The 8,743-nt window shown below is 47.0% G+C and overlaps 1 protein-coding gene across 1 annotated transcript in view; it reads left to right on the top strand.

Moving 5' to 3' along the window:
• Positions 1-773: 773 nt before the first annotated feature.
• LOC104531585 (ras and EF-hand domain-containing protein) overlaps positions 774-8,743 on the top strand; it is a 26,597-nt gene continuing 18,627 nt past the window's right edge. Inside the window, exons 1-5 of the mRNA XM_010176505.1 lie at positions 774-804; positions 2,527-2,701; positions 4,901-5,047; positions 5,754-5,844; positions 5,975-6,067. Coding sequence (XP_010174807.1) covers positions 774-804; positions 2,527-2,701; positions 4,901-5,047; positions 5,754-5,844; positions 5,975-6,067 — 537 coding nt within the window. The remainder of the gene's footprint in view (positions 805-2,526; positions 2,702-4,900; positions 5,048-5,753; positions 5,845-5,974; positions 6,068-8,743) is intronic.

Raw genomic sequence — 8,743 nt, 5'->3', positions numbered from 1 at the left:
GAGGTCCCTCCCAACCCCCACCAGTCTGTGATTCTGTGGATAAGGACCCTCGTTGGATGAGGGAACAGAAATGTGCCTCTTGGCAACTGTCTCCAGCTGGTTGATGCAGTGCTGTTCAAGGGTCCTCCTGATGCAGGAGTCCTGTCAGTAGGCTGGTGCACTGACAAGTGAGCTTTTGTTTTCCTCTTGCTGTTGCCTTTTACAAACATCAGGAGGATGCTAATCCTATACCAGAGTCATCATCCAGCAGCACAAGCAGTGCAAGAGGTGTTAAGGAGGAGGAAGGACCACAGCACTAATAACCTTTGCTGTGGGTCCTTACTTGCCTTAGCTAGTTGTGAGCTCTTGGAAAATGTGCACCCTGTTAGCACCTTCCTTGGGCATGTAGAGATGTTGGTGGGATCAGGTCAAAGCAAGCTTACACCAAGTGCTCCAGGGGTTTTAGAAGTGGTTGAGAAGGCTCTGGAGTGCAGTGTCCTGATTGCTCAGGTTGTGGTTGCTCATGGCTTTCTCACAACTTGGAGAGAGGGGGATCTTTTTGGTGCTTCAGTCTGAGTCACCAGAAACAGCCAAACCTGAAAGGAGAAGCTGTAAAGATTTTCTTGGAATAAACATGGGAAGCTGCACCTTGGGCCAGCCTGTTCTGGGAATGTGTTAACCCATTGAGTGCCTGCTGACTGTGCCCATTTCTGCCTTGTGTCCCTGCCTGTGGGCGTGAAGCCTTGTGGGCTGGTTCTGCTGCTTTTGCCAGTGACAAGAGTCATCTCGGGAGCATGGGCTTTCCTGCCCAGCACTGTGTAGAAGGTGAGTGGGTGCCATTTGTGCAGGTTGGCATCCACAGTGCCCTCTGTGTTATGGTTTGGTTATTCCAGCATCTCATTGATTGAGTCATTTGTCCCAGCTGTAGCCACAGATGGACATCAGGAGGGTACCTGCCTCAGTGCCCTTGCTGGCAGACACAGGCAAGATTTCTCTTTGTGTCAGCCACCAGTTGGCAGGTGCCACCACCCTGTGTCAGTAGCCTGGCTCTGTGGGACTTGCTCCAGTGTAGGCAAAACACTTCATTTCTGCATTTCTTTTCTTTATGGTTGTTTTTTGTGTCTGGCTTCATTGAAATCCTTTTCAGGCTTTGCCCCTAACTCTAGAGTTTGGCCAGGCATATTGCTGGCTCCCTTACAGAGTGTGCAGGGGGAAGATCAAGGGAAGCAGTTCCAGCTGCAATCGACCCTGCTTCTTGGGAGGGCTCCTTGCATGGCCTCTGAGAGGTTACAGGTGCATCTGCACAACTGACAAAAGAGCACACATTAAAAATGTTAAATTTAAATCAATCTGAGATCCTTCTAGGATGTCAAAACAATCTTCAGATCATTCTCTAACTCCATTTTCCCAGCTGTAAAAGAGACATAACAAGAGATAATGACTCTTTCTTTAAAGCAGACATCCAAAGTGCCTAATCTAAGCCCAGCTCCTTAATTAACTGTATGAGCCTCTGGTTTTAAGCTGAGTAGGGCCTGTATCTCTGTACTGCAAGTTTTTTTACAACCCATTTTAAAAGCAGGTGAGAAGTGGCAAGGGTCTGGACATAGGAGCTAAAAAGTGGTTAAGTGACTTGAGGTCCACAAATAGTGGAGATACTTTTCCCCTTAGAGCAGCTTCATGTTCTCATCAGTGCTCTGAACATCCTTGGATCCCGACCCTGTATCTGGGGTGTCATTTCTGCCTTTTGAACCAAGCAGATATGTTTTGGAAAGGAAGAGTAGCTGCTAATGGAGGTCTGACCTCTGTATACAGGATGGGAGCCTGTGTTTTGGGGTAGGATTGCTTGATTTGCTTCTTTGAGAAGAATTTGTTCCCAGCACCAGTATTTGTCACGTGCCTTGCATAGCATGAAGTTCTCATGGCATTGGTGTCTCAGCATGGAACAAGATCCAGATAGCTGGAAGCCATCCATACGTGGGCTGGGGCAGGAGGGGCTGTTTGGAGGGTAAGTCCATGTTGGTCAGACACCCTACCCGATCCTAGCAAGGGATGGTCCTTGTCCCATAGCACTTGAATCAGAACAGATGTCGCACAGGAGAAGGGAAGGGTAGGGATCTCTTCCTCACTTTTTTTAAGCTGGGGAGCTGAGGCATGGTACTATCCAGTGCTGGGCTTGCAGTCCCAGAGGGAGCTTGTGGGATCATTGGCGATGAACCCACAGCGCTGCTCCGCGGGAGTGAAGTGACCTAATGCTGCGTGCTTCACATGCTGAGAATCCAAGGCCGTGGGTGGTAGATCATCTCCACGCAGATGTGAGCAGGGCCCAAACAGCCTGTTGTTGGGGCTGGGAGCATTGCAGACTGGACACTGACATCACTCAGGACGCCAGAACAGAGGCTCTTCACTGACCAGGAGCTGTATTCTACACTCGCAGCGTGCAGGCAGCTTCACATGGAGCTCTGTCAGGCTGCCATTTAAATAGCAACTTATTAAATATCATCCAATTTGACTTTCTTTATTCTCCTTCTTCCCTTCTCCTTCCACCAGGAAAGTTAATAGGGATTGAATTGTGTCAAGGGACTGGGAGAATGGATCATTCCAGACACGAGGAGACCTTTGAGTCAGGCTGGTCAGATGACTTGGACCCAGCAGATGATGATGATGAAGAGAAACGATTCTGTTCCATGATGGAGCAGCTCGGAGCAGCCCACATGTTTGAAGAGTAAGTAGGGGAGTCTCATGGCATTGCTTCTACCCTCTTTTGATCTTGCAATACCAAAACTTTAAAGTACCAGCAAAGGCTGAGGAGGTGAAGTGAGCTGCTTGCTCTCTGAAGCACTGCTTGGGCTTTCTGTACTGCTGTCTTGGGTTTCCATATGCTTGGTAACAAATGCAGTGAAGTCTGGGTTTTCTCATCAGTTTACAGTTACTTTTAGTGCAGTGCTTTTCACAAAGGGTTTCCTAAACTAAAGTTCATGCCACAGCTGTAAAATGTAGCAGTTGGTGGCCTGGAAGCCCATCTGCACACGGCAAATGAAGAGAAACATGTGAGGGTTAGATGAGGTAAGGAGGATGAGTGTGCTGTCTGTTCCAAAACAGTGGGTGACTGTTCACGTATGTTCAGACCATCTTAGTCCCAAGAGTCTCTGTGAAAGGTCTGTGCTCAAGGGACTGTTTGGGACTGAGCTGATCTTGAAGAGTGTGAAAGGCTAAACTGGGCAAAGGATGCTCACCTGAGCACTGAAAATTGATATTAATGCCCTTGCCTGTGGCCCCAGTAGAGTCTGCTGGCCCCAGTATCATCCAGCCTTTTTTTAGGGCCTTCCCAAGTGAAGCATTATGTATAACTGGTTCTTACTGGTGCACATCTGCTGGGGCTGTGGTGCCTGACAGCATCCCTGGCAGCCCTTTTTTCCAGACATTGTAGTCCAATGGCGCTGCCAGTGTGCAGGGAGCAGCCAGACTGGGACAGGAGATGGCCAGGACTGGAGACAGAAGCTGAGAGTGAAGGAGTTTGCTGCTTTCAGAGCTGCATCTGTCCTGAAACAGATTTTTTTAATTATTTTTTGTCTCATTTGCATTGTGATGCGAAGCACCTGCATGTTTCTTTTAATGCTAAACAGCTTCTCCTGTCCTGAAAATGTCTGGAAAGCTGTTATGCCTCAAATAATGGGATGTCACTGTGAAAGGTCATGTTACTGCTCTGGAAAAATAGCCTGTGCTGTTTATAACTCTGCTTTGAGAAGCATCAGGTCTTAAAGTGGAAGTATCCTGGGTTTTATTTTGACCACTTACTTGCAGTTTTATGCCACGAGGTCGCTCATGTCATGTCTTTGTGCCAAGCCAGCTGTTGGAAAGAAGTAATAGAAAACAGAAGCTAACTGGGGTCGGAGCCGGAGTCTGAACTGTCTTCACTGTTTTGCTGGAAAGAAATGGCTTTGTTTATGAAAGGGACTCAATATGTTCTGTTATCTGAAACAGAAAGTTTTGATGAAGTGCTAGTAACTTTTTGAACTTGGGACAGAAAAAGGAGGCTATCATGGTGGCAGGGGAAATAAAGAGCTTTTTGGTTGTATTTTTGTTTGTTTTTTTTTTTCACAAAGAATATTAAGGGAGACAGATACATGGACAAAGGAAAAATTTGGATAATGTCTATAGGTGTAATTATTCTGTACATTTCAAGGCAGTTCCTCCAAAGTACTTAATGGATTTAAAAAAAAATAAAAATAATAAAAAACTCTTCCCCAAAAAGAAGCATGAAGTGATGTCTGCAGGCTTATAAGACTCCTTGGGAAAGGGTAAGTTTACAAGTGCTGTGCTCAAGTTGCAACAAATGAAATGCCAAACAGTGTCATCATTATTGCAGGTTCAGAAAAAGAAGACTTTGGGTTTCCAGGGCTTCCTCCATTATTGTCCTGATGTGGCACCTGGGCAAATTTACTTCTTTTGTTTGTACCTCAGTTCCCAAACCTGTAAAATAAATAACTAACAAGGACAGCAGCATCCACCAGTACAGTCCTGGTGTGAGAACAACACCCACGTGATGTGTGCTAAATCCCTGGGCTGTAAGAGTTCGCTGCTTGGCCATAGCTCACAGCAAATTTGCTGAATGTTCATCTCTTCGAGTCTTGGTTTAGACACCAAATGTCTTATTGCTGAATACTTGCAAAATAATCATTCCAGGTTTGCTTCCTAGATGATTTTTCTTCTTTCAGATGACTTCCTTTATTTTAACCTCGCAGTAGATCTCACTCCACATGCACGCTCCACCACTGTCCAGCTTTGCTCTTTGCTATGATGGAGGTCGTCACAGCGGAAGGGCAATTTGTCTGTCCCCAGTGCATGTTGGAGTTGGAATAACAGTCCATAAGATGACACAGAAATTAATTTGCTTTCCTTTTCTCTTGTATGCTTGCTCCAGTCCACGTGAGATTCGGGAGCTCTGGGCTCGGCTACGAAAGGAGCGTCCGGAGCTCTTATCCAATTTTGAAGAGTTTCTGCTGCGTGTTTCGTCGTATATAAGGGAGGTGAATCATGAGAAGGAGTCTATGGAACAGGCATTGAAGCGGTAAGGAGAGCATCACTGTCATCTGCTGTCAGGAATTGCTGAGTTCCCGGCTGAGGGAACTGGGGTTGCTGAGCCTGGAGAAAAGGAGGCTGAGGGGAGACCTTGTGGCTCTGTCCAAGTCCCTTGGAGGAGGGTGGAGAGAGGTGGGGGTGGGTCTGTTCAACCAAGGACCAAGGGACAGGACAAGAGGAAATGGCCTCAAGTTGCCCCAAGGGCAGTTGAGATTTCACGTGAGGAAGAATTTCTTTGCTGAAAGGGTTCTGAGGCATTGGAAGGGGTTGCCCAGGGCAGTGGTGGAGTCCCCATCCCTGGAGGGATTTGAAAGATGTTTAGATGTGGTGCTCAGGGACATGGTTTAGTGGTGGACTTGGCAGTGTTGGGTTTATGGCTGGACTCAATTATATTAAAGGTCTTCTCCAACCAAAACGATTCTATGATTCTGTGATGCTTGGATGCTGCCTCAAGTGCAAGGAGAGGCTGGGTTACAGGACACAGAGGTTTTTCTTGCTGTAATAAAATTACTCTGTATCTTGATCTGATCCCCATGGGTTTGTTTTGCATCAGTGCCCACCCATAACATTTGGTCTGGTTAAAATCCCACTCAGTGCCACAGCTGTTAGTGGGAATCTGTTTCCACCCTCCTCTCCTGTTTTCTTTCTGTATTCCCTTTCTCTCTCCTGACCTGTGCCCACCCTGCCTTTTGTAGGAAGGAGACGGACCATGACCGAGAAGTCAGGTGCCTTTATGAAGAAATGGAGCAACAGATCAAAGCAGAAAGGGAGAGGCTGATCTGCCAGGTACCTCATCTTTCTTGGCTGAGGTCAAACTTTCTCTGGTCTGAAGCAGCGGTGGTGGCTCACCTGGCCCAGGAACAGCTCTTACCGTGCTGGGTGTTGTATGCACAGCTGTGTGTCTTTACATCTGCAGGAAGCACTGAGACATGACAGGAGTAACCTGCTCCAGAAGGAACTGCGCAGCAAAGAGCAGGAGCTGGAGAAGATCCTCTACCGCCAGAAGAAGGTAACAGGACTCAAATCCTTTCTAAAGAAGCATGTTCCCTTCTACAGTGTTTCTGCTAAGGCCTTTTATGCCTGAGAAAATGTTTTTTTTATCTGCTGAGAGTTGGTACAAGCTAATCTGGTACTAGGTAGTCTAGTTCTCTCCTGTCTCTGAAGATGTTGGTTTGTCAAGTGATTAGTTTGTCCTCACCTGTGATGTCTTCCTGTGAATGTTTTGACCATGCATTTTCTTATCTGCTTTGTTGTTTTTTCTTGGCACAATCTTCCTATCAGTTGTACAATAATTATTTGGCAAGGAAGATGGGGTAAAAATTTGGAAGTTGTGAGTCTGGAGCCTTTTGTGATGTGTAAGGAAGCTGTGTATGGCCATACAAGAGCAAAATTTCTCCAGTTTGTGTTTTCAAGCTGCTCCAGAATAACCCAGAGTGAACAGTTCTGTGATGCTTAGAGCTGCACATGATGTTTATTTGCATTTCAGCACCTAATGACATATGGACTGATCAGTCACAGAAAAGATGAAAGCAGAAACTTTCCTTTAACCTGCCATCCCTGGTGTGGAAATTTATATGGGATGGTCCATTCTGGATGTCTTCTTCTTTTTTATCTGGAGAACTGAGACATGACCATCACAGAAACAAGTTGTGGGAAGTACCTGTAAGATGCTGGCAACTGGGGGTATCCAAGTTGGATACCTGGCTGTGATGTGGATGAAACAGCACTTCTCCAAAATCATCAGCTCATTGTGCAGCAGCTGGAAAAGTTGGCAAAATGTAGGTGCCATCAGGAAAGATACTGAGAATGAGATAGAGGATGTAATTTTCCTGCTGCCCACACCCTTGATGTGCCTCAATTTGTGTTCTGGTCTTGTCTAATTCCATGTAGTGGTTTAACCCCAGCTGGCAACTAAGCACCACACAGCTGCTCACTCATTCCCCTCACAGTGAGATGGGTCAGAGAGAATTGGAAGAGTGAAAGTGAGAAAACTGGTGAGTTGGTTGAGATAAAGCCAGTTTAACAGGTAAAGCAGAAGCCACGTGTGCAAGCAAAGCCAAACAAGGAATTCATTCACTGCTTCCCCTGGGCAGGCAGGTGCTCAGCCATCTCCAGGACAGCCGGGCTCCATCACGCATCACGGTGACTTGGGAAGACAAATGCCATCACTCCAAACATCCCCCTTTCCTTCTTCTTCCCCAGCATTATCTGCTGAGCATGATGCCATATGCTCTGGACTATCCCTTTGGTCAGTTGGGATCAGCTGTCCCAGCTGTGTCCCCTCCCAGCTTCCTCTGCACCCCCAGCCTCCTCGCTGGTGGGGTGAGGAGCAGAAAAGCCCCTGGCTCTGTGTAAGCCCTGCTCAGCAATAACAAACCATCCCTGTGTTACCAACACTGTTTCCAGCACAAATCCACACCACAGCCCCACACCAGCTACTGGGAGGAAAATTAACTCCATCCCAGCTCAAACCAGCACACTCCACTGTGTCCTTCCTGAGCATGAAGGTACGGAGAACTAATATTATAAAGGAAGTGGAGCATCTGCCTTAGGAAGAGAAACTCGGAAAGCTTAGACTTGATTTTGGAGAGGAGGAGACTGAGGGAAGATATAAGTGAGCTTTGTGGACTCAGGAAGGTAGTGGATAGAACTGTTATTGCCTAAAGCCTGCAGCAGCACGGGTGAGGGACGCTCAGTGAGACCAGGGTGAGTTTGATTTAGAAGAACATACTTCTTTACACAGAGATTAGCACTGTTTTTTTTTGCCAGAGGAGGCAGGCAGCATCAGCAGTTCAAAACCAGATTGGACAAACAAATGGACAACATGTTTAATAAACATGGAAATGTTTATTAAAAGGAGGAATAGTCAGGGATGTGGCCTCTGACATCCCTACTCCAGGGGCCATGGATGGTGGGGATGTGTGAGGGTAATGGGCTGTATTTAGGTGTCCAGGTTTGCTCTTCCTAGATAGCGTCTCCTCTTGCTGTGGGTCAAAGCAGAGTCCTGGGCTACATGGACACTTACTCAAATGGTCATTTCTGATGCTCTGAGCTTAGTGTAAGTCTCAGTTATGTGGATAATCGGGTCCCTCTTGTGGTGTAAAACCAGATTGTGCCATTGTACGGTATGGCTTCCAAGGACAAACATAAATGGGAGAGCTGTGTGTGACAGAGACTTCTTATGGAGGAGCATATGCTTGCCTTAAAGCCTGTCCCCTGGTGTAATCAAGGATCCAACCACTGTGGGCTGTGGTTGCTGTTTCTTAGTCTCAACTCCACTGCTCAGCATATGTGGTCATGCTCCAATTTTCCCTGATGTCCAAAAAGACTGGAAGTCTCCAGACAATGCTGGATGTGACTTGTGCTTGTAGCCTCAGTGGTGTAGGGCTTGTGTTTCAGGGAACCTAGGAAAGGTCAGCTCTGTTCCCTCCTGCTTGTGCCTGTTGTGTGTGTGTGCTGGCAGAGAGCAGGGCAGCAAGAAAGCAACCACTTTGTCTTGTGCCTCAGTGTGCTGCTTTACTTTCCCTTTGAGGGTCTGTCTGAAGGTGCAGAAAGGCAAGCTGAAGGTAGAAATGGGTTTCCACAGGAGTCCCTGCTTCCTGGTGAGATCACATCTCTCCAAGTCACAGAATCCCTGACTGGTTTGGGTTGGAAGGGACCTTAAAGCTCATCCAGTTCCAACCCC

Source organism: Antrostomus carolinensis, unplaced genomic scaffold, assembly GCF_000700745.2.
Source record: "Antrostomus carolinensis isolate BGI_N321 unplaced genomic scaffold, ASM70074v2 scaffold47969, whole genome shotgun sequence".
NCBI classification, from domain to species: domain Eukaryota; kingdom Metazoa; phylum Chordata; class Aves; order Caprimulgiformes; family Caprimulgidae; genus Antrostomus; species Antrostomus carolinensis.
This window is presented reverse-complemented; position numbering and strand designations above follow the sequence as displayed.